Raw genomic sequence first — 27018 nt, 5'->3', positions numbered from 1 at the left:
TACCACTGCATACATTAAAATTCTTTAATAGCTACATTGCAATACTTTGTTTATATTAATAAACATTTACTGAGTACCTATTATATGTCAGGTGCAGTAGCAGACACTTAGGATACAGCTATGAATTAGACCAGGCCAAATTTTCGAGGTCTGTAGGAGGAAAGACAAGCTCCTGAAAAGCAATAATTTCAATGCAAAACAGGCCATCACCATCCTAAACTGGGGAGGTGAAAGATTCCTGAACCATCAATGTCTGAAAGCTTTGAGAGTTTTAAGGCAGATTGCTGTGTGAATAAAGACATGAACATATTAAATGGCCTAAAAAATAGGTAGGCAGGGACGTAGGTAAGTAGGTAGATCATTCAATCAATCAGTCACCTATCCATCCATCCACACGTGTTTGTGTGTGGATGTATATGTGTATTTCTCTACATACACACATACTCAGAACTGGGGAGACAAGGAGGAAGGAAGGAAATGAGGAGAGGAAGGAAGGAAACGGGGAGAAGGAGAGAAAGAAAAGGGGAGAGGGGGAGAGAGGGAGAAAATGAGAACGTGTACATGGTATGGGAGTGAGGTGTGATATGTGAAATGCTAGAAGATGAGATGAGAAATATAATCATGGGGAACCTCAAGTATGATGATCCAAGGAACTAGAATTTTATCTTGTTCAGGTGATGGAATATTTGCAAATGGCTGACAGCAGAGAATAAACATATTCAAACTTGCATGGCAGACAGACAAATGGAGAGATAAGGAGACTGTAATGAAATGTGGAAACAAGTTTAAAATTGCTGGGTCTTAAAACAATGTGATCATACCCATTGTTAGGAAGATCAATTTTCAATCTTTCTTAAGACATATCAGTCTGTCCTTAGAGAGTGGCTATGTCAAAGCCAACCTGGGTCTATGTGAATCATGCTATGGGTAGACTTAAATTAGGTCCCTCATTTCCAATACAGGAGCATATTATTTCTGTGAACCCTGAAGTCAATATTACATCATCCACTGAAAAGTCTATATTGGTTTTACCTTTAATTTTCCCTAGGATTTCAAAATGCAACTTTATTTTTCTACTTGGATAAATCAAAAGAAAAGTAAATACATATTCTCAGTTGTATTCTGATTTAAACTAAATAATAACTTATTGCTCACCTTCTCCCAAATGGTTCTGAAACCAGTCTTTCCTCAACTGAGTGTTGGCTTTTTATACTAACCTAATGTCATATGGGAGTAGTCTACAGCTGCACTGTCCAATACTCCAGTATGGTGGCCACTAGCCACATGTAACTATGTAAGTTTAAATATAATATTCAGTTCCTCAGTTGCGCTACCTATATTGCAAGTACTCCATAGTCATATGTAGCTAGTAGCTACTGAGCTGGACTGTGCAGATATAGAATATTTCCTCCATTGAAGAAATTCTGTTGGACAATACTGGTCTAAAACAGAAATCTCTTTAAAAATCTCACCCTGGAAACAGTAGACACTTCTTTCCTTTCTAAGGTGTTGATTCTATCTACATCATAATTTGTGTTCTTCAGAGACACAAAATATATTTGCATTTCATTTATAATCTAATAGTTAAGTCTTCTTAATCTAGAAATTAAGTCATTAATACCTGAAATACATGTGACATTTGACCAATATTACAGAAATCCCTGCTTATTCTTATTTAATTCTGTTGAACTGATATAAATCAAATAAAAACATGAATATGAAAATTACTTATTTTAGCTCATGGAGTAATCTAAATAACTCAATCATATTTTTTCCTTGCTATTCAAAGGCAAATATGGTAAAGAAATAAAAATTAAAATAGTTCATCCTTACTAGTTTTGAAATTTAAAAAAGTTTTGAAAAAATATATATATCTCCACAAGAATTATAAGATACTAAAAGTATCACACATGATACTTGAACATGAACGTACACATTTATAAATTCATCCGTTTTCTTAAGTGTAACTATAAGAATGCAAACTTTTATATGCAATCTTCTCAAATGAAATACTAAGGTTCCTCAAATGAGAATGGGTTCCCATACTTGAGAGTTTACATATTCTAGTTGCACAACACAGACTCTAAGCTTCGTTCACAGGGCAGTCATGGGACAGCAAAACTAGGCTAGGACCAGAGATCACACCACTAGAAAGAAGAAAACAGGCCGGGCGCGGTGGCTCAAGCCTGTAATCCCAGCACTTTGGGAGGCCGAGGCGGGTGGATCACGAGGTCGAGAGATCGAGACCATCCTGGTCAACATGGTGAAACCCCGTCTCTACTAAAAATATAAAAAATTAGCTGGGCATGGTGGCACGTGCCTGTAATCCCAGCTACTTAGGAGGCTGAGGCAGGAGAATTGCCTGAACCCAGGAGGCGGAGGTTGCGGTGAGCCGAGATCGCGCCATTGCACTCCAGCCTGGGTAACAAGAGCGAAACTCCGTCTCAAAAAAAAAAAAAAAAAAAGAAGAAGAAGAAAACAATATTTCATTTTGATGTGAAGTATGTTGATTAACAGCTTAAACAAATAACACTTAACCATAGCCACTTTTGTAGAAATTAGTTTTATCTGTTCTTCATACTTTCCAGTATTGTGCAGAATGCAGAGGAGTTACAACTGTTGGAAGCCAAATGCTATTCATGATCCCCACCCAGGGTGTGGGAGTACTGCTCGTACCATACTCACAGTACTGGTTCCAAGTCAATCTCATAATCAGGAATGTACTGCCAACCCACAGAGCAATGGATAGGGCGTGTATGGTAATTACACCACAAGAAAGAAAGAGACATTTGTCAGATACTCCTATTAGAAAACAGACAAATACTCAGATCTTGGGATGGAGTTGAAGAGGTAGAAAAGAAAATACTGAGAAAAAAGAAGAGATTAGACCGTCCTGTTCTGAGGGTAAAAGAAAGTAGAATTAAAAGAATGACACGAAAAAGAGCAACGTCAATTTTTAAAAGTTTCCACAAGAGAAACCTAAGTTATGTTTCTTCCTGTCCCTTCCCTACTGCTTTATGTATGTAGAGAACTATATGAAAAGTATTAACTTAATAATTGCAGTAATAATATTCTATTTACAATTTTTCAATATCAACTACAATTTCTTTTTTGAGATCTTTTTTGTTCCTGTCTCATTTTGTTCCCAAAGTAATCAGAGCACTCAATGCAAGTCGCTGCTTTTTGATAATTTATGCCCTATCTTGTCAGTCATAGGATTAGTTATCTTAAAGATCCAACCATAGTAGAACCCCACCAAAATACTATCTACCACAATAAATAACATAATGCAGTTCCATCTTAACCCCTGCACTGTATGGTTTAATGTCGAAAGAACTAAAAGTGTCTCACTTTTAGCCATTCTTTCATAATGCTATCTTGTTTTGCTGTATTAAAAATTATGTAATTTTGTTGAGGAGAGACTTAAGTGACTTCATAGGCAATGTCCCAACCATGTATTTGACATGTGTCTGCTGTCTTCTTTAAATCAGGACAGCAGAGTGGAAGAATCTTATGATTGGGCTCTAGAGACTTGGATTCAAAGTGTAGCTTTGTTGCGGATTGTGAATTGTGGATTATGAATTATAAACCTCCCTGGACCTCTGAAAATGACCTGTTTGGTTTAAATGGTATCCAGATTCCTTCCAGTTCCAAATTCCATGATTTGAAGGTCTAGTGTCCCATATACTAGTTAGCTGGTTGTTAGCTGAAGAAATGGTGAGGAGATTATTTCGATAAAGGATCCTTTCAAGGGGATGGGGCCTGGGTTAAGGAAAAAGCTATATATCAGAGGTTGGAGAAAAATTGTTTCTTATTAACAATAACCCTTCTTTCACACCCAAAGAACAAATTAAAATTTAGCAGTTTTGTTTCTTCCAATTATTGTATCAGCTCAGGAATGTGGAACACAACTTAGACCAATACTCTATATTTTTATCTATGATAAAAATCTACAATCTCCAAAATAAAAAAACTCTACCATTAACTCGTTATGTGATTTTTTGTATGTTATTAAATCTTCACAAGCCCAAGAATATGTTTAGATAACATGTCCTCTAAGACCTCTTCTAGTTTTAAAATTACTAAAACCCATTGGCAACAGCCAAATTTAAAAATCACAAAAATTGTACAGAATATTTGTTTTTAAAAGTTTAAAATGCAAATATTATAAGAAAAAATGTGTACAATAAAATGTGTACATTAATGATATTTACTGTCTTGCTTGATTTAGCACACATAAAAGGGATCTGTGAAGTCTGTCTCTCATGAGAATTAAATGAGAAACATGGGATTTATGATTTTTCTATTCCTTTTTCTTTGTATAGTAGCTAAAATCTCCATCTTATCAATCTGCATTTTTGTTTGCACATCTAACATAAATTACCTCACTTTTAGAAAAAGCACAGCATTAAGACCAGCAAAGTTAATCAACTAGTGAGAATTAGTGCTTTTGAATTCTAAACCTCTAACATTCCTTTTGAATAATGCTTTTAGTCTAAAGCAAACATAATTTATTGCTACTTTCAAGTTACTATATAATAATGGAGGTTTAAGGTAGTATATCTCCATAATAATCCAACATTTTTAGGTGTTTGTTTAAGTGAGCTGTAAAATATCCTCTGGGGGAATAATGAGTAGGTTCTTCATGAGAGAAAATGCTTTTGAAAACACTCAATAGTTAAAAAAATTTCAGGATTGTCCCGTATCAAACAAGTCAAAGCACATTTTATAGTTTTTAAAAGATTTTCTTTTGTTTGTGCATCCTGTAACAAATACAAAATTTCTAAATCTGGAAATGATATCAAATATATAGTTACCTTTTGAACAAATAAGGATCTACAAGAATTATGCATCATCTTTGCAGATATAAAAGCATATGTGGCAATAAGTTGGTCTGAGTTTCCTTAACACTTATATCCATGTGCTTATAACACTTATAACACATTACCTGAGAAGATAATATTACCTGAGATGATAATCGAATCACATGCTCTAAGTCTAATACATTTTGTTATTAGTAATGAAAAGCAAATGAAATATATTAAATAGGTCATTATGGCATAATTTAACAGATTAAATATGTTTCTATTAATGTTTGATGTTCTTACTGTTTAACTCTCAAAGCAAGGTTCAAGTGTAAAAAAAAAATTCTCAAAGCTCCACTAATTCACATTACTACTAATTTATCAAATACTAAGACAAATAATCTTTTTAAAGTTAGATCACACATAAAAACATTAGCAATTATAACTTTATTATTACTATCATTAGAGACAGGGTCTTCCTTTTTTGCCCAGTTTAGAGTGTAGTGGCATGACGGCAGATCACTGCAGCTTCAAACTTCTTGGCTCAAGTGATCCTCCCACCTCAGCCTCTCGAGTAGCTGGAACTACAGGTGTGCACCACCACACCTGGTTAATTAAAACAATTTTTTTTGAAGATATGAGGTCTTTCTATGTTGCCCAGACTAGTCTTGAACTTTGGCTTCAAGCAATTCTCCCACTGTGACCTCCAAAAGTGCTAGGATTATAGGTGTGAGCCACTATGCTTGGCCTATAATTTCATTTTTAATATTCACATTATAAAAAGACAGATAATACTCTGTCTTTTAAATGTTAGAAATACTCATCTAAATTGGTACATATCTTCATTATTTATATTTTGAAAATTTTAATGGTTTTATCTATTTGAATCATTGAAAGGTTTTTTTCCCCCTGCAATGGACAAGATTCCTTTACATAATTGTTTCCATGAGGGCATCCTCAACAGAAGGTTAGACTAAGTTATTGTTCATATACTGGCTGTTGTACAACATAAAAAAAGAGATTTCTCTTTTAAGCCATAGAAAGTACCTAATCTCTTTGCTATCACAATTCTAAAAGTTGTAAAGTTGTATACAAATTTCTAAATTTTTACTTCCTATCTTTGAAAGTTTTCAATGAAGATTATATATAACCATCTCATAAAGTTGGCTAATATTTTTGAAAAATTCATGTTATATAGTAACATATCAATTAAATATTCAATAATTTCCTCCGTAATTTCAAATTCTTTATTAATTTTCAATTCCTGAAATTGAAAAAAAATACAAACCTTCTTTTACTTAAAGTAAAACAAAACTCAGAAAGTATGTTCAGCTCCAGAGCTATGCTTAAAACTTAGGTAACAGGCCAAGCGTGGTGGCTCACGCCTGTAATCTCAGCAATTTGGGAGGCTGAGGCATGTGGATCACGAGGTCAAGAGATCGAGATGTTTCTTCCTGGTCAACATGGTGAAACCCTGTCTTTACTAAAAATACAAAAAATTAGCTGGGCATGGTGGCACGTGCCTGTAATCCCAGCTACTCAGGAAGCTGAGGCAGGAGGATTGCCTGAACCCAGGAGGCGGAAGTTGCGGTGAGCTGAGATGGCACCATTGCACTCCAGCTTGGGTAACAAGAGCAAAACTCCATCTCAAAAAACAACAACAACAACAACAAAACTTAGGTAACAGAGCAACAGATCTTCAGAATACTTTAAAGGAAATACATGAAAACAAATATTACACTAGAATGATGACCTTAAAAATAAATGTGACCCTTAATTATGTCATTCTTTTTTTTTGAACTATAAAACATCTTAAAGTTGTCTTTAATAAGCTATGACCTAGGATTTTTCCAGGAAGCAAGAGCAGCTATAAAATTTGAATCTTAAAAAAGGTACAGAATTAGATTAAAAATTCTCTCTTCTTTTGTCGTGCTACTATTCATACTAAAAATAGCCTCTACCTATATGTCACATCTATTTATACTGAAAATAGCCTCTATTCATATGTATTGGTCATAATTTTAGTCCAATCAATGTATTGAGTTTTGTGTGTGAAATCAAGTATTTTTGAAACAGACTTTTTCCCTAGAATAAGAATTTACCACTTATGAAGTTATTTTTGTATTACACTACTAATGTAATATTAATTACTTTATATTCATTACCTGATTAACCTATTTTGAGAAGCCTATTTCATAGATGGAGTACTTTAGACTTGGAGAGATAAAGCCCAAGTAAAGACCACACAGTTACTAATGGAGGAAACGAATTCAAACCAAGGCTGACTCTATAAAACTCAAGTGTACTATGATTCAAAACTTTATTCCAGACAAAGTAAATTATAATCTCCTATAGTTCTGCTGCAGCATTTGTTTTTTGAAGCTGGTAGTTTGGGAAGCAGCACACCATAATCATGCTATTCTGCTTCTCTAGCATTGCCAATTATGATGAACTGCTTCTTGTTTTCACAAACCAGTCATTTACTGAAGCCTCCCATGAGACAGTGCACGGTAGATGGCATGGTGGAGAATTTAAGCTAAAAGAAGTAGAAAATATGCCTCCTGCCTTTGAGAAGCTTGCAATATAAAAATATACTACCTCAAATATTGAGAGACTATAACATGACTGGGCATGTTTATTAGGGATGATTTGTGGAAGCAGTGTACTTTGATTGGGGTTTTGATGGAAGGGAGAACAGAAAGACCAACCCGGGTACAAAGGTTTGGTAGTGAAAATAAGACTTGTAGAATGATTTAATAACCCTTCTTTATTTTGAAAAAACATTTAAAAGACTTCTATTCGATTCTCTCTCAAACACACACAAAATTACTAACCTTCTACATTCATGGCTTCCCTCAGAACCTGAAGTTTCTTTTGTCTCTCTCGGATTCGGTCCAAAGCACTTGATATTGCTGAGGAGGTGGGCAATTCTCGAGTGTGATATATTGGATCCATTTTCTGAGGGCCAAAGACGTCCAAAGCTATACTTCCATCTGAATATCTTGCCTCCTTTTTTCTAGGAGTAGTTGAAGTCCGCACTGTTACTGCCTCAGGGTGACAATGACGATATGTGCCAGTCTCGCCTGAAGAGCAGTCTCTGTCAGTTGTACAAAGCAAGTCCATGGATGAAGCCCAGCTCTTCTTCTTAGGAAGCACATCAATGCCAGGGAGGGCTTTTTTTTCTGGGCCACTAGTTTTGAACTGGTAAGGGGAGCATGTATTTTCAGAATCTTCATTCCCAGAATTATCTGATAAAATGTCCTTGAAATAATCCTCCTCATCCTGTGAATCTCTGATGGACAGAAATCCCATAGATTTACTAAGCCCTTTGTTAAGAAAGGTCGGATGAGAGAGCGGAGCCTTTTGTATGTCTAGTACATCAGAAGTAGAGCTTCTTCCTGGAATGATAAGAATCTATCATGTATGCACAGAATTTTAAGAAAATAAATGGGAATGTAATCCACTATTGACAATGAAAGTGGTGTCAATTTTCTAAATGCTCCAAATGGAATATCAGAGGTGAAATGGGATGGTGGTGATGGTGATAATGGAATAGGAAAGAGATGTTACATTTGCATAACTTTTCATAGTTCATTATCTCTTATCTAATAAAATAAACTGAAATTACATTTTGAGTGGTATTATTTTATATTCATCAAAGGTGAATTATTTGGTTTAAAAAAGCAGACCAAAGTTTCTGATACTATTCAGTTTAGAAGAATATTCGTTATCCAAGAAATTATTTGGGGCAATAACAGAATGTATAGTGAACTACTTTAACTTCTAAAGGTATAACAAATATATGTCATATCAGTATAAAGTCCTGGTATATTCTGAACTTCTAAATAAATACACTTAAGGAAGAAACAAAGAATTCCTGCTATGTTCTGGATAGAAACAGGATTGTAGCATTTGGAATTCTTAAGTATCAAGGTTTTATTATAATTAGGTATGTTTTCAGAAAACTTTATTGTGTTTGAAATCCAAATAATTTGATTGTGTTTAAGTTATGAAAGAAACAATGTTTTCATGGCAGACCCTCATGCACTAAAAAAGTTTTTTCCTCTAAAACATAATTTACCATTATTTGCCAATTGTAATAAAGTATCAACTCTTATTCTTCAGTCCTTGATGTAGTTAAAATTAATAGTCATTCTACTTTTTCTTAAAGGTAGTAGTCTATAAATGTGATATACACCAAAAATGTCCATCCAATAATTAATTTTGTGAATCCATAGATTCAACAACAAAAAATCATATATATGTCCACTAGCGAAAAAAGAAATGTAGGTAAAAACTTTATCATTACTAACTCAATAGCCCATAAACACCGAAGATTTCTGTGCTACCTTCTGTGATCTTTTAAATATTCTACTCACTATATAATGACTAAAACCTTCTTAGGAATAAATTGCTTATTTATTTGAAGACATCAATTGCCTCTTCAGTGTAACAACTATAAGCTTTAATTCTCTCAACACAAATTTTATCTTAAAAAATTTTTTTTTTCTTTTTTTGAGACAGAGTCTTGTTCTGTCGCCAGGCACCAGGCTGGAGTGCAGTGGTGCAATCTCGGCTCACTGCAATCTGTCTTCTAGGTTCAAGCAACTCTCCTGCCTCAGCCTCCTGAGTAGCTGGGACTACAGGCGTGCGCCACGACGCCCAGCTAATTTTTGTGTATTTAGTAGAAAAGGGGTTTCACCATGTTGGCCAGGATGGTCTTGATCTCTTGACCTCGTGATCTGCCTGCCTCAGCCTCCCAAAGTGCTGGGATTACAGGTGTGAGCCACCGCGCCCGGCCAAAAAAATCTTTATAAAGAGAATTCATTTCCGAATGGCAGCAAATAATTGATCAAGGATAAGATTAAAACATTGTGCTTTTATTGTACCTCATCTTCCCCTGAATCTACTCAAGTGTAAATAAGGATAACATCTATATTTGGGGCACAACATATAAAGAACACCAAGAAATATACCATACCACATCCAGACACAGATTGACACAGACTCCAGCTTCTAATCTAAGATAATTTGAAAACTGATAAACATATGTCTGTGTTACAGTATTTTAGGGATAAGTTATATTCTTAAAAACCTCATTTTGAAACTAATTAATTTAAAATTGTATTAAATAAAGAACAGAGATATTCTTGAAAATTGGTAGAACACATTAGATTTAAAAAAAGAATGGAAAAGATTCAAGGATCATAAACCATAGACAGATAACTCAACCATCTGCCTTATTCTGCTGCCTTGACTACCAAAGTAGTAGTTTTCCAAGTAGTCAAAACTTGGAAAAGCACCAAACAAGTGGGTATTTGGCAATACCATAAATTCATAGTCAACCGCTTTGCACAAGCAATACCACGTGTTAATAATAAGTCTGTTAACTTTCCACAATGACTGTTTCACTTTTCCTCATTTTTTACATTTTCTAACTTACCTCCCTACTCTTTTAGCTGATGGTGTTGTCATATCTCCAAGAAAACAGGAGCTTTTGGAGGAGAGCTTTCTCATCTTTCCATGAATAATTCTATACTGCTATGTCTACTCTTTTCTTTGTCATCTTAAAAGATGAAATTTCCTACCAGTTGAAGACCAATCCCCAACATGTATTATGGATTCCCCCCTCATTTTACTTTATCAAAGACTTTACTTCTTTAATTCTCTGTTGCTATCTCCTTCTATTTTTATTATTCTTCCTTTCTATTGAATATTCCCATCAGTATGTGAACATAATCTAATATCTCCCATAGTCAAACCAAATAAAACAAAACCCTTCCTCTGTTAACTACATTTCCCCCTAGCTACTGCTATCTTCCCATTTCTTAATTCCCATTCATTATTCTACCCACTTTAATCAGCTTCCACCTACTCCATACATTAGCAATTCTCGTTAGGTATGGCCAGTGATTGCTGCTTGCCAAATCAGATGTACATTTTGGTATACATATTTTACTTCTCAGTAACAACTGATTATGATGACCATCCTTTACTCAATCTTTCCTCTATTTACATACCTGGCTTCCTCCTACCTGTCAGACTGCTCACTCTTAGTTTTTGGTTTTCCTTCCTTTATTAGATATCCAAATGTTGGATTTCCTTAGGTGTCAGTTTTAGAATTCCAGCTACTCACTTTGTCTTTACATAATTTCTTCCATTAACAAGGCTGTAATATCATCTATATGATGACAACTCCCAAACTGATATGCTTAGGGAGTTCTAATCATAGGTAATGAAACTTCAACTTATACTTCAGAAGAACCTCAACTGCAGCATACTCAAAACTGAATTTCTGCTTTCCACATCCAAAACTGTCCATTCTTCCCTGGTCTTTCCTATTACAATAAGTGGCCCCATTATTCAGCTGACTGTTCAAAACTGAAATATACGCACCAACCTTAAATCTTTTACCTTATTTAATCCCCATATCAAATCCAACAGTAAATGATAGTTATTTAAATTCTCAAAGATATTTATTATTTCATGTGTTCTAAATTCCACTGCCATCACCCTATTTCCAATTAACACTACTGCTTGACTAGATCGCCTCAATGGCCCTAAGCATTTTCCTTCTCAAGAATGCAGAGCTTGCTAGAAGGTAAATGGGAAACAAGAAATATACTTTATTTACAAACAAAAGATTTCATATTTGTATTCCTTGGGTAAGAGTTCAAGAACATAAAAAATCTTTGTAACAGAATACATTCCATTTATTTTAGTTAAGTGGAAAAAGCTTCCTTGTAAATTACATTATATTTTAACTGTATTTGTTATATGTGATTAACATTATCCTACATTGGATATCATCATTCACCTTTCACTTCACACAGACTCAAAAATTCACATCTCTTGGAAGTAAGCTTTGAAATGATATTTCAATATTAAAAGAAACTTCCCAAGTCCCCATGTATCCTCACAAATGTGTTCAAGTGCATTAAAATAACCCCATGATATTATTAATATGCCTAAGTTCTGCACTTGATCTTAGCCAAAAGGTCGAGAAGCGATATGCCTAATTTCTGAAGCAGCATCATGTTGATCTGATAATAGTGTAAGTTTCCACCTTAAGCTTGACAGGAAATGTTTGATTTGTTTCTCCTCAGAGAAGCTATTTTATCAGGAGTGGCAGTATGAGGTAACAAAGTAGGGGTAGACAGCTCACTAGTTTAGGCATTAACTTCTGCGACAGATCTTGGAGGTAAGATATATGGAGAGACATTTTAAGGTCATTTACTTACAGATGAAAAATTTTATTATGTTTGAGATGAACAATTAAATCACTAGGTATAAGGCATTATTCTCAAATTTGCTTACTTCTTTACAACTAATTCTGTATCTCAATGCACATCTGAACATTTTCTTTATTAAAGACTGTAGTCAGGAGCCAATAAACTAATGGTATACCACATACAGATTTTAGGTTGGTGCACATTTAAGAAAATGTTTTACTAATAATGTACTACAAGATTGCTTTGCTGCAATTGACCACTGACAGTTAAGAACTGACACTCCCAAGTGTCCTAGGCATCTTAGAAGAATTACTTCTTCTTCTTCAAGAGAGATACATTTTTTCAATCTTAAACTTTTAAAATTAGTGTATGTAGTTGACTACTAGCTGCTGGATGTTTCTGCCTGGTAATGGCTATAATTAGTGTATTTGTATTGGTTCTGTCCTTAAAATGAGGTTTTAAAATTTGTAAAAGGTAAATGAAAAGAACACTTGTGTAATACTACTGTGCAAAGCAATGATGGCTAAGAAGTTCTGAAGAATCCTCTTCCCTTGTACTTGATCCAAATAAGACTATTATTTCATTATTAGGACCTTTACTTCCACTAAAAAATAGAAATGTAAACAAAATTTGGTGTATCCTGAGTGACTAATTATAATTACTCACAAATTCTCTTGAGTTTAGATATAAGGGAGATTTTATTCTCCAATATGACTATTACAGGATAAAATCAACAGACAATCTATTTAAGGATTTTATTTCTCTGTTAATTTTGTAAAGTCATGGCAGTCAATGCTTCCTTAACTGCATTAGAACAGAATATTAATAATAAGAATTCTAAGGAACTACTGGAAAATAGTACTAAATCTTTCTTAGTATTATAAAAACAAAATCACATAAAAGCCATAAAAATCTGTATTAAAACTTCTGATGTTTTGTTGTTATAATAAGAAAATGGTCTAATAACACGAGCCAAGATCTTTTTTCTTTTTCATAGAACTTAATGTTTAAAATAGGCTAAATAAATGATAGTCTTACATATTTATGGAGCTATTAAATAATTATACTACAAATACATTACACTTCAAAATCTAGTATTTCTCTAAAACCTTTTCTCATTCAATCAACAAATATGCACTGAACACCTAAAAAACTAATGTACTTAATAGGTTTTCCCTATCCCAAGCATCTGTATGTCCAGAAAACTTTTTTTTGAATGTCCATTATGAAACAAATATATGTATATATGCAAATGACAAATAACTTGCTATTTAAAATATGTTATCAAGTATAGACTCAGTACAGTCTCTTAATTGCTATCTTTAAAATACTATGTAACAATTAGTTTCTGAATCATGAAACCTCTGAATCATTGAAAGTAATAAAATCTAAACAATGTTAGCATTTGATAATTCTTACAATTTGATAAACTAAATATTGCAAGGCTCATCTTTTTCTTTCTACAGATCCACAATGGAAAGGGAGATAGAATGGGAGTTGTATATACATAAATAAATACAAATATTTTTTATTCTTAGAAAAAATAAACTCTGCAAAGATTAATAACACAACATTACAGTTATTAAATCAAGAAGTAACAAATAAGCAAATAAACTTCAATTACATAACATGACCACTTAATGGTAGTAGGAAACAATAGTAGAGAACTGCTGAAAGAGGTTAGAGAAAGAATGAGAAAGAGAAAGTAAGAAAAGAGGTAGGGAGGGAGGAAAGAGGGAAGTGGGGAGAGGAAAAAGAGAGGGAGAAAATATAAAAAGATAAATAAGAAAAATAACAATGTCTTTTAAATCTAATGTTTCACTTATTAAAATGTTCATTATGTCTCCCAAAGGATTCTTTCACCTTGCTATTGACATTCATCTACACATTTCTGTTATTATTCAATTGTTAAAATAGGAGACTGAGTGAAAATTTGATCCATTAATAAATTGCTGCTATGCTTAGTGCCCAAGTTTACACTATATACTATCTCAAATCCCAGAACAGTATAAACAGATTTTTACCTATAAAAAGAAAGGGACAGAAGCACAATATGGGGACACAAGTATAGGAAGAAAGTATTTGCAAGGAAGTATGAAAAATACTTTCAAACTTGTCACCACATTGTATTTTTTTGACCCACATATAAACCAATTATATATGTATAAGAAAAAAACATTTTTCTATAGTAATTTATATCATAGCTTTCATATCATCAGTGTAGTAATTTATTTCTAACCAGAAATAAGTTACTACACTGATGATATGAAAGCAAAAATACCTTTTCAGAAATATAGTGTTTATTCACAATTAAAATGGAAGCACCAAGACAGATACTTAACTGTACCATTACAAAATCACTTCCTTAGAAACAATTTTACTGCCTTTCTTTAACTTATATATTCCTTCCTCTCAGATATGAGAGTTCTGACTCTGTAAAACATTTGGTTCAGATAGTCAAAGTCTATATTTAGTTTTCACAATTAGAATTGCTCATAGGTTTTAAATAAGACAGCCTTCTCTGATGTTCTGATTAAATTAAAATCTTAACTTTTTAATCTATTTTACTACCCTATATCAATTAGAATATATTTTATTAGAATATATTTAGGCAACTTCTACATTTACTTCTAACTAGCCCCAATATCTAAGACAAGATCTAAAAAAGTATTTTTGTTAATGTTTAGATTATCATGATTCTCAATATTGCTTGATAAGACAGGAACAAAGATAATCAACAAAATCAAAAGCTTATTTTATAAATAAGCCATGCCTGAAACTTAACAATGAAAAATATATTTACTTTTATTTCAAGTGTTTGCAATTTCCATTCTTTTCTTTTCCTTCCTTCCTTTCTTTCTCTCTCTCTCTCTCTCTCTTTCTTTCTTTCTTTCTTTCTTTTTTTGTGAGACAGAGTTTTGCTCTTTGTTGCCCAGGCTGGAGTGGAGTGGTGAGATCTCGGCTCACTGCAATCTCCGCCTTCCAGGTTTAAGTGATTCTCCTGTCTTAGCCTCCCACTCCTGACCTCAAGTGATCTGTTTGCCTTGGCCTCCCAAGTAGCTGGGATTACAGGCACCCACCACGACGCCTGGCTAATTTTTGTATTTTTAGAAGAGACGGGGTTTCACCATGTTGGCCAGGCTGGTCTTGAACTCCTAACCTTAGGTGATCCATCCGCCTTGGCCTCCCAAAGTGCTGGGATTACAGGTGTGAGCCACTACGCCCAACCTGAACTTTCCATTCATTTCTTAAAAAAAAAATCAATTTAATAATTATCATAGGATACATAATTATACAATGCTACTGACAAATAGCAAAACCACTATTCATTATTAGTTTTTATTTACTAAGTATCATATGACCTAAGGTAGTATTTGATAACTCCATGATGAAATCAATTTAGTGAGTTATTACTAGCATTAAAAAAATAGTATAGAAAATATCAGAGTGCAGTAAGAAAAATGTTTCCTGAAACTTTTGTTTCAATAGTGTTTATGTTCATAAACATGCATGTGTATTCAGTCATGCTTTAAAAAGTATTTTTAATATGAAATACTATGATAAAGTAAATAAATGATATTATTGGTATACCAACACTGGAAAGCGAAATAATATACACTGGGAATCCTAACTATATTAACAATGTTTTCTGCATAACTTTAATGAAATTATTTTTTAATGTAACTAGCGTTCCTGTCTATTCCCTACCTCCACTTTCTACGCTTGTGTTTTAATCATAGTCTCAACTACCAGATTTCAAAGCCAGGTAAGTATAATTTTGTTAAAAAAAATGGGGTAAGATTAAAGCCTAGAAATTTCCTATTGATATACTCTTACCTGTTGGTAATCCTTTTCCTCGCAATCGGTCTCGAATAGCCTGGCTTCGATCAGGCTTTTGTTCACTGTTACAGGAAAGCTGATCTGTCTGTATACAGGTAATAAAAAATCAAGTTTGACAAAAGAATCTCCCTTTTGTTTTCATGGTAACTATCTACAGAATGACACTAGTTACACGGTTTTTGGAGGATATAATATAAAATAATGAGACTCTATGTCCTACTGGATTTGAACAGTAATTTGTATTCTTGGATCAGATGTACATAGCCCATGGCTGGCCAATTCATTTTAGAAAATTAAAAGGCAAGAAGCAGTGACTGAAGAGTAACCTAATAACTAGAAAACTCATCAGATTAAACTTGTTAAAATGAGTTCTATTTGAAAACAGTAAACTTGAAGTCTTTCTTCCCCAACCAATAACTACTCTTAAGTTAGATTATAATTTAAAAACCACATTAATTTTGGTATAATAAAGTTTTCTCCTGATTATAACTATGCATTAAGGAATTTAAATTACTTTCCAAAATAATTTTATAGATCTTACCTGCTAGAAATTACATTTGAGAAATGCTAAGTTTTTTTTTTTTTTTCTTTTTTGAGACAGTCTTGCTCTGTTGCCCAGGTTGGAGGATCTCGGTTCATGGCAACCTCCGCTTCCCGGGTTCAAGCAATTCTCGTGCCTCACCCTCCAGAGTAGCTGGGACTACCAGAACACGCCACCACACCCAGCTAATTTTTGTATTTTTAGTAGAGGGTTTCACCATGTTTGTCAGGTTGGTCTTGAACTCCTGACCTCAAGTGATCTGTTTGCCTTGGCCTCCCAAAGTGCCAGGATTACAGGCATGAACCACCATGCCTGGCCGAGAAATGCTGTCTTTAAATGGACACTCTGAGGGATAACAAATTTAAATCAACGCTCTTTTAAGTTCCCTTTAAAGCAAAATGTTTAAGTAGTCTTAAAGTTTAATAGTTTTAACCAAGGGTATTTGTTTGAAATACAGCATGTCAAATTAGGTCAAATTCCACATTACAAAGGCTAAAAAAATGGACAGATCACAGTTTTTTATTCAGGTGACCAATTAGAGGAGAAATGTCACTATAAATGGAAGAGAGAATGGTAAAGAGAAATTACTTAAATCTAGCACCAAGAGTATGCATACGTATTTGTTCACACACACACACACACACACACACCCCACAGAAATGTTTTAGTATTGACCCATTAGTGAAACTTGCTTGAGTGTGAATTAAAAACCTATCTAAGGTAGTATATTCATGGCTCAAGCATTATGTTTTCTACCTATAAGATGACTTGCAAGCTAAGTATTTCTGAAATAATGCTATTTAAGTTGCATAAATGATGTTAGTCCAGATTATACTGTACTGACAGTGACTGTAAAGACAGTAAATATCCCACATCTTTGAAAATTCCTACATGGAAGTTATTATTAATAACTATTGTTTATTGAACAGTTACTATATGTTAGGTGCATCCTTTGTGCTATTTAATCCTCAGTCAACCTCATATGGTAGACAGTATTATCCTAATATTACAGATGAAGGGAGAAATAGCAAAGAAACTTCTAAGGAACACAAAGCAGCTCATTAATATGGATATAATTACTTTCACAACAGTTTAATAATATGGGTGATTAACACATATTATTATTCCTATTTTACAGATAAGTAAAATTGTGGTCCAAATACTATAACATTAAATCAGTGGAGAAACCTAGACAAGTAAGCTGGCTTGCTGATTTTTACCTCACACTAATTAATTTTAAGTAACAATGATGGTCACTTAGAATAAATTTCACACTAGTGAAAGACTAACTTATTCTATCAGCTACTGAAGGCAACAAAAGCTTTAAGGAATATATTGGGGTCAAAAACACCCAGTTCCAATGTCTTTGTCATTTACTATATCTGTAGCTATGTGCAAGTTCTTTAATCTTTCTTAGCCTTAGTTTCATGCCCTCTAAAATGAGGATAAAACTATCTGTATTAAATTAAGGTTGTTATGATGAATAATGTGATAATGCACATAAACTCCTTAGTATAATGCCTGGCACAAAGTAAAAAACACTCAAAAAACCAGTAGCTGTTGGAATTACTTCTATCCACTGATGTTTAGGAGATAAGGAAGAGCAAGAGAAAGGTAAGGGGAGCATTATTATACTTAGTAAAAATTTGTCTTTAGCAGGGAGTGGTGGCTCACGCCTGTAATCCCAGCACTTTGGGAGGCCAAGGCGGGTGGATCACAAGGTCAAGAGATGGAGACCATCCTGGCCAACATGGTGAAACCCTATCTCTATTTAAAAAAAAAAAAAATTGTCTTTGTGAATGGAGGCTCTCTACATGCTGATTCCAATTGATCCTTCTATTTTTCTCTCCCATTATATAACCCCATGATACACCCTATGCCATACTGTTCCCCAAACATACCTGCTTTTCTATTTCACAGCCTTTATCCAGATTCACTTTCCTCTGCGGAGATTACTCTTTCTATCTAGCCTACAGGATATAGTTCAAAGTGCTAGTTTTTCTTTTATTTTGAGGTAGGGCCTTATTCTGTTGCCTAGGCTGGACTGCAGTGGTGCAATCATGGCTTATCACAGCCTCGACCTCCCAGGCTCAAGTGGTCCTCCCACCTCAGCCTCCCAAGTACCTAGGACTAAAGGCATGCACCACCATGCTCAGCTACAAAGTGCTATTTTTCAATGCAGTTATAATTTGTATCCTTTTTCTTCAAACTCTCATAGATGTTAAAGTTTTTACTGTGTATCTTTTTATAGCCTTCTTTCATTTTATAATTAAGCAAATGGTTATGGCATTTTAGATAAGAACTCTGAGATGAAAGTTTTGTTTTGTTTTTGAGACAGAGTCTTACTCTGGTGCCAGGCGCCAGGCTGGAGTGCAGTGGCACGACCTTGGCTCACTGCAACTTCCGCCTCCCAGGTTCGAGCAATTCTCCTGCCTTGGCCTCCCAAGTAGCTGGGACTACAGATGCTTGCCACCATGCCCAGCTAATTTTTGTATTTTTAGTAGAGACGGAGTTTTACCATGTTGGCCAGGATGGTCTCGATCTCTTGACCTCATGATCTGCCCGCCTTGGTCTCCCAAAGTGCTGGGATTACAGGCGTGAGCTGCCGCGCCCGGCCTAGATGAAATATTTTATTCAAATTTGTATCTTCTACAATCTCTAGCACAGGTTTCACATATAAATGAGCAATAAAGGTCCACTATAATAAGGAGAACTATATGCTAAACCTTAAAGGGATGAAGATTTTATATGTAATATGGGCAATTATTAGATAGCCAATAGAATTTCTATGGAGACAGAAAAAGAATTCTTCATTCAAAGACAGAAAAAATCTCTCTCACACAATTTAAGTATAGGAGTAAAATTAGCAAACAGCACAAAAGTCTCAGAGAAAGTGTGGTGTAATAAAAATGTTCCTGGACGGCCTAATAGAAAACTCAAATCTCATAGTTGTTTGGGTATCCATTTCCTTATCCATGAAGTGAAGTTTTAAAGAACACTAGTTTTATGAGAATGTTTGTGGAAAAAAGACCTCTAAGACCAAGTAAGTCTGCGAAATGCTTCATTTACATGTCTATTCTTCTTGAAGGTTAGTAATACAGTTTAGTATATTAAGGCTCTAAGAAGTTCTGCAGTGAAAATTTCCTTCAGTTTTTTCTTAAGCACAGTCATAGAGGAAATTTTGAACAAAAATATTAAAAACAATGTGAGAAACTTTGTTCTAAACAGATGGTTTTCATAGAATTTTTAACAGCTTTACCTTTGTTCAAAAAAAAAATCACATGCAAAAACAAACAGATCAAATAATACTGAAACTGCTCTAGTTAAAGATGGAAACTGGGCAACCAAGAAACCCATTTATTCAGCCTCTACTTACTACATTTCCTTTTACTATAGAACCGCAAAGGTTTCTTGGGGGAGAGTTTACAAACCATTTGTCTAGAAGATCTCTGGGCCTGTCAGTTATCAACTGGAAAATGGTGTTGAATTTGCATATATTCCTGGCAGCCATCTGACATCCTGGTTAAGATGGGAACTAAACCCCTACCAATGAGGAATTCTGAGGAAGCCAACAAGAACACTGTGTGGCAGTGGTAAATCTGTAACCTGTACAAAGAAGAAGGACCAACACTCAGGGACTATAAACCTACGGATAAGAGCAGATAAAGTATAGATCCAGATCAGACAGTGCAAACTAGATAGAATACAGCCTTAGAAATGCCGTACAGAGGAGGGACTTCCAGGTAATATAGAGCATTGGTTATTCTTGGGATTCTTCATATCCAAGACAAGAGAAAAAACAGAAGAGTCCAGGTCTTGGGGAAATCTGGCAGGGATACAAGCATGGATTCTCTCTGTGCACTAGGCAGCAGTGTTCAGAAAAGGAGGGAAAGTGGAGAAGGTTTGGGAAATATCTACAAGATGCAGACAAATGAGTGGTCAAGAAATAGCTATAAAGCAAACAAAAGTACATTTAAATATTTCTAAAACCCATTTTCATGTTAATACATTTTTTTCTAGGTGTTCACAAAATCTAAGAAAGAAAACGAGCAGACATTTTCAGCTCAAATATGCTATCATTCTATGATACTTTGGGGAATAACTCGCAAAATCTGTACTTATTGCAATGAGCTTCTAAATTTTAAGTACTGTTTCAAATAATTTATATTAGAAGAACTTAAATTTTCCATTTCTAGTCTTCATTAAGAAAATGCTACCTATATAGTATCTTTAAAGACATTTTGTGATATCCACTACATTTTAAAATATGACTATATTTACCATTGTAACTGTAGCTTACCCCAGAAAGATTTCCCAAAACGAGTTTTACCAAGTGTTTCACATAAGAAAATGAGGGTGCACAATTGCTATTCCTAATGTGGGCGCTGCAAGCATCCAGCACAGTTCGAACAGAAACTCGAGCATAAATAACATCCTCACACATTCCAAGCAGTATGCTGTTGAGATGATCTCCAAGCTTGATAGGCTAAATATAAATAAGGGAAAAGCCACATTAATAAATGTGAGTAAATATTCTTTTTAATGAGACAAATCATTCTAGGAATCACAGGAACCCCACTAAAAAACACTTCACATACTTGAAGGAAATAAATTCCTTATTAGCATAAGTATCTTACTGTGTTTTACCTTCTTATGGTCCAAAAAAATATTAGAAGATGGTTAACTTACACTTCCCTAGATAGGAAGTACAGAAAAACTCCAAGCATTTGAAAAATATAAAATAGTGAAATTCTTGGACTATTCAAATGTTTTGATAAACACTATATGTACACACACACGTACACACACACATGCACATGCACACACACACCCACACCATTTGGGGGAATAAACTGTTTCATAATATTACATAAAATATAATATGGTCAATATATATAATTTGATACTTCCATGAAAACTTAAAGGAGATTTAAAATACTATAATGCCTCAAGACCATTTAAATATAAATTCTCATTATGTTGGCTAGACAAATCAGAATGTGAGGGCTTTTTAAAAAATTGGTTAACATATTTTGTAGAATATTTTATATCTAAATGGCCAAGGAGCACATGAAAGAGTGGCCAACATCATTATTCACTAAGAAATGCAAATTAAAACCACTACAAGAAGCATTGGTAAGGAGTGGAGCAACTAAAACTCACCTCCAAGCTGATAGCAGTTTAAACTGGTATATCCACTTTGGTCTAAACAAATGCCTTTTCTATGACCTTTTCACTTCCTGTCCATTTGGGTAGTATTAATATATCATCCTTTAGGTATTTGCTTAGATGCAATGCCCTTTAAGAAACTTGTCCTCTCCCTCCAAGCCAAACCAAAAGTCTGAACTTTTCCTAACGTCCTTCATTTTTCCTAACATAGCATTTACTGCATTATTTTGTAACCAGCCATTTAGCTGTCTGTTGCTTCCAAAAACTTCATAGGCATGGGTCACTACAGTCCTAGTGTCTAACAGTATCTGACACAAGGTAGGTACTTAATAAATACTTTTAAATTAATGTTAAATATTTCTAAAATATTTTGATTTCTGATTCTAAAATACAAGTTTATATTTCCCTTCTAATTTATATTTATTGATATTGACCCTCTATTTGTATTTGATATTGACATTATTTCCAGCTATGAGAAAAGAGCATAATGGGTTATAGACTGAAATCACATTTTACAAGTTAGGTTGCATAATATAGGACACCAGTATTTCCAGTAATAATTTAACTTTCTCATTTATATTTACAGAATTGAAACTGAAGAGAGAAAGAAAACATACATTATTTTTCATGACATAAAACCAAATGAAATGAAGAATATCATTGATCTTTGATGGATCTTAAGATGTTTGGATTTTAGAATAAAAGCCTAAAATGCTTGTTACTTCTTACATTTAGTCAGAAAAAACACACCTAGTTATTTTTGGTTTTGACTTATAAAGACCTAAAATGAAACCTAATTCTATATGTTATATCTTGCCTTGATGAAGTATAGCTATTTTTAAATTTTCAATTACTATTTACTACTATGTTTATATTGGTCTTTAGGAATCAGAATTATTTTAGAAAATAATGCCTAGAAGCAGCTCAATGGCTATCAGGGCCTAAGACCCCAGCAAGTGTTACTTTAATACGTGTGTCTGCTGCTGTAGGGGTAGTGAAGTATAATGTGTGATTGACGTGCCAAGAGAAAAAGCTATGACATTCTATAACACTACACTCTGAGACATAGAGCTACTATTCCTAGAGTTTTTGCATCATAAAAGCTATCACTTTCAGGAGAATGAATAATCAAAGACAAGGGATTTCCAATCTCTCTTAACAGTCACCAAATTAGATAAAATGAAGTACATTCCCATTTCTCTTGCTATAATTTTTGAAGAGGCCAGCTCCATCTCACAGACTAAGTTGTTGAAACTTGGGTAGTGATTGCTACAATTCTAAGAATATCTTAAAAATAGTGTCTTTAGTACTTTATTGTAAATTCATTCTGAAAGTATCACATTATTAATGTAAACAACCTCCATAGGAATGCTGGTATACCTGCCTGTACGCTGTAGAACACATATAAATGTGTGCAAGAGCTAGGCGTAAAACTGCACACATGTAAAAAGTGTAACAACTGTAGAAACTTAACTTACTTGGCTCTGAGGCACTTCATGATCTGCGCCCCAATACAGTGTCATTCCAAGAGAATAAATGTGGATCTAGGAACAGAATTTTTAAGAAATAATTTTATGACAAAATATAATAGAAAATTTAGCAAGTACTATACATACAGATTATTTTGTTCCAAATAAAATATAATACACAATTTGAGAAAATCATTTTATATTTTACATGAAAGTATATGAGAGCTTAAAAGAGATAATAAGACTGAAAATTATTACAACAGATGTTTTTCTAATTCCCCAGCCCATCCTTTATGAGTAATCATTTTTGCTAACTTTTAAAGTTTCCTTATGCAAATTCAAGCAAACATGAATACATGTTCTTATTTCCTCCTTTTACAAAAGGTCAGAAACCTTAAAAATTATTGGGAACCTTGCTTTTTTTTTTTTTTTTTTTTGAGGCAGAGTCTGGCTTGTAGCCCAGGCTGGAGTGCAGTCAGTGGCACAATCTCAGCTCACTGCAACGGCCATCCCCTGGGTTCAAGTGATTCTCCTGTCTGAGCCTCCTGAGTAGCTGGGGTTACAGGTGGGTGCCACCATGCCTGGGTAATTTTTCTTTTTTAAGTAGAGATAAGGTTTTGCCATGTTGGCCAGGTTGGTCTTGAACTCCTGACTTCAGGTGATCTGCCCACCTCGGCCCTCAAAGGGCTGGGATTACAGGCATGAGCCACCACCCCCAGCAGGCAACTTGCGTTTTTAACTATCAGTAGATATTTTCATATCAATAGTTTAGAGATCCTTTTTTCAAAATGGTACATAGAATTCCATTAGTGGATGTAGCACTGTTTATTTAACCAATCTGTTATTAATCGAGAATTAAGAGTTTTTTCAAACTTTGCTACTATAAATGATGTTTCAGCAAACAAGCTTGTGATATCTCATTCTGTCCATACAAGTATTTCTCTTAAATTGATTCTCTGAGATAATGGATGAGAAAGTAAATCATCTGTAGTTTTTATACTTATTATCAGATTCCCTTACATAACCACTGTACCATTTTGCACTTCTACCAGCAACATGTAAGAGTTTTTCCATAAGCCTTGTCCATAGAGAGATTATGAAGACTTGGGGTTTTGCCAGTCTAAAAATTGAGCAATAAATCTCACTGCATTACTGTTTTTGTTTTCTTTTGTTTTTTGACAGAATCTCTCTCTGTTGCCCAGGCTGGAGTGAGGTGGTACAATCATAGCTCACTGCTGCCTCAAACTTCTGGGCTCAGGTGATCCTCCTGTCTCAGCTTCTCAAGTAGCTGGGACTACAGGCATGTAAAACCACACCTGGCTAATTTTTAAAATTTTTATAGAGATGGGGATCTCACTATATTGCTGAGGCTGTTCTCAAACTCCTGGCCTCGAGGGATCCTCCTGCCTTGGCCTCCCACTGTTAGGTTAGAGCCACCTTACTTGGCCTTACTGCAGTTTTTTTGTTTGTTTGTTTGTTTGTTTTTTGTCTTTCTTCACTGCTGTTTTGATTAGCATTTTCTCATGATGAATGGGTAGAGTAGTATAGGAGAAGGAAGCCTAATTAAAGGAGTTTTCCTTAGGTTGTTTGCTTTGTTTGCTTCTTAAAGATTAAAAAAACACAACATATTTTTATGCTGATAGGAATGATTCAACAGGGAAAACTGGAAATGCAGGAGAGAATGGAGATTGCTAGAGGAACACTGTTGAGAAGACAAGGAGACTGCTCCAAAGGACAAATGGAGGAGCTGGCTTTTTAGAAGAGTATGGACAGTTCATCTGTCGTAAGATGGCAGAGCATGTGGGAATTCACACAGGTAGGCTGGTAGAGGGATGCTAGGGAAAGTCTCTCCTGCTTGCTTCTATTTTTTTCTGTGACACAACAAGCAGGATCTCAGTTATAAGTAATCATCATTCCTATTTCCTTCCGTTAAGAGGTTCAGAGCTAAACTTCTGGGCCACTTCTATCAATACTGAATTCTTGCTTTTGTTGTTGCTGTGTTTGGTAGCATCCTTACTAAAGTTTCATCTTGTTTTCTTGCCTTTATTTATTCAGTTCCTATTTTTTACAACTTTATCAATTCCATAAACTGTCTCAAATCCTCTTTAGAAATCAGTTAGATACATGTAACAAAAGTGGGTACCCTCCTTACAATATCACAACACTTTAATATATCCTTTAAATTGCTTTCTAAATTATAGATTAGAAACGTTGTTCCACTTTTTAAATATTCTCATGGCTCCCAATTTTTAAACATTCAAATTTTAAAATAATGACATTCAGGGCTCACTGTGACCTGTTTCTATTTCCATTTTGCAAGCAGATTTTTAAGTTTCCTTCTGTCATCATTCCTTCCACTATCACAACCTAAACATTTCAACACATTTAGATAATTTTCTGTGGGCAAAATACATCTTTTTGTTTCTCAACTTTTTCTTATCTGTTCTTTCCACCAAAAATATTTTTTCTTTGTCTCCGGCTAGGCCAGAGATGATGTTTCCCCTTATACATGCTGAATAAATACTTGGAAACAGGTTTTTTAAACCATTCTCTCATATATGATTGTTATATTTCTGCATCACACTTCATTAGTATCTCTGATGAAGTGGTTAATTAATATTATCTTGTTGTATAGTTAGAAGAGTCCCTGTTTGTCTTCCTTGGGAGGACACAGCTTTTTTTTTTTTAAACACATCTTATTATCCCTCTTAAGTAACACAGAACTTTACATAGTAGATGCACAATACATGTCTGTTGAACTAAATTAAATGTGCATGAAGTTCAAGACAGCCTAGTGCAGATTATTTGTGTCATATTTCTCTTTAAGCTTCTTTCCAAAGAGTCTCAAATGTAAAAACCTATTCAAAGAGCCTCATATATGAAAAACGTTTTTCATAGCTTTAGCATAAAGGACGAATTGCATATTCAATTATATTAATTTTGGTTTATGGTTCTTTGAGATATGGCCCATGCTTTAAGATTCTTTATTGGCTGGGCGCGGTGGCTCACGCCTATAATCCCAGCACTTTGGGAGGCCAAGGCGGGTGGATCACGAGGTCAAGAGATAGAGACCATTCTGGTCAACATGGTGAAACCCCGTCTTTACTAAAAATAAAAAAATTAGCTGGGCATGGTGGCACACGCCTGTAGTCCCAGCTACTCAGGAGGCTGAGGCAGGAGAATTGCTTGAACCCAGGAGGCGGAGTTTGCAGTGAGCCGAGATCGCGCCATTGCACTCCAGCCTGGGTAACAAGAGCAAAACTCCATCCCAAAAAAAATACTAAAAAAAAAAAAAAAAAAAAAAAGATTCTTTATTATAGTTACTTCTCAATATGCCAAGTGAGTTACTATATGTTAATAATTTTTATACATGGCTATAATAAAACATTCTTAAAACTAGGTTATAAAATTGTACACTTGCCAATTACCTATGTATACAGCGTAATGGTTATGCATGTGTCAACTTGACTTGACCAAAGGATACCCAGATATTTGGTCAAGTCTCATTCTGGGTGTTTCTGTGAGTGTTTTTGGAGGAGATTAACATTTACATGAGTAGACTCAGTAAAGCAGACTGCCCTCCATATTACCGGGGGGGCCCTTTCCAATCAGTTGAAGGCCTGAAAAGAACAAAAAGGTTAACTCTGAGTAAGAGAATTCTTTCTGTCTAACTGCCTTAGAAATGGGCCATTGTTTTCCTCCTTTGGACTCAAACTGAAACTTTCTTGGGTCTTGAGCCTGCCAGTCTTTCAACTAGAACTATACCAGCAGTTGTGCTGTTTCTCTGACTTTCAGACTCAGACTTGAAATACACCACTAGCTCTCCTGAATCTCCAGTTTGCAAACTCCTCCTGAGGATCTTGGAGCTTGTGAGCCTTCAAATTGCATGAAGCAACCCTTTATAATAAACTTCTCTCTCTACACACACACACACACACACACACACACACACACACACATAC

At 34.6% G+C, this 27018-nt stretch overlaps 1 protein-coding gene across 11 annotated transcripts in view; it reads right to left on the bottom strand.

The window, feature by feature from the left end:
- PTPN13 (protein tyrosine phosphatase non-receptor type 13) overlaps positions 1-27018 on the bottom strand; it is a 220927-nt gene that overhangs the window by 100885 nt on the left and 93024 nt on the right. For 10 of the 11 annotated variants that reach the window (XM_010334771.3, XM_003923981.3, XM_003923980.3 and 7 more), the window contains 4 exons: positions 23066-23131; positions 20719-20904; positions 15875-15962; positions 7640-8203 (listed from right to left, as the gene is read on the bottom strand). In XM_010334771.3, coding sequence (XP_010333073.2) covers positions 7640-8203; positions 15875-15962; positions 20719-20904; positions 23066-23131 — 904 coding nt within the window. The remainder of the gene's footprint in view (positions 1-7639; positions 8204-15874; positions 15963-20718; positions 20905-23065; positions 23132-27018) is intronic. The other variant, XM_074396403.1, reaches the window with a different exon arrangement.

This window comes from Saimiri boliviensis, chromosome 3, assembly GCF_048565385.1.
Source record: "Saimiri boliviensis isolate mSaiBol1 chromosome 3, mSaiBol1.pri, whole genome shotgun sequence".
Taxonomy (NCBI): Eukaryota; Metazoa; Chordata; class Mammalia; order Primates; family Cebidae; genus Saimiri; species Saimiri boliviensis.
The sequence above is the reverse complement of the archived record's forward strand: the minus strand, read 5'-3'. Positions and strand labels throughout refer to the sequence as shown.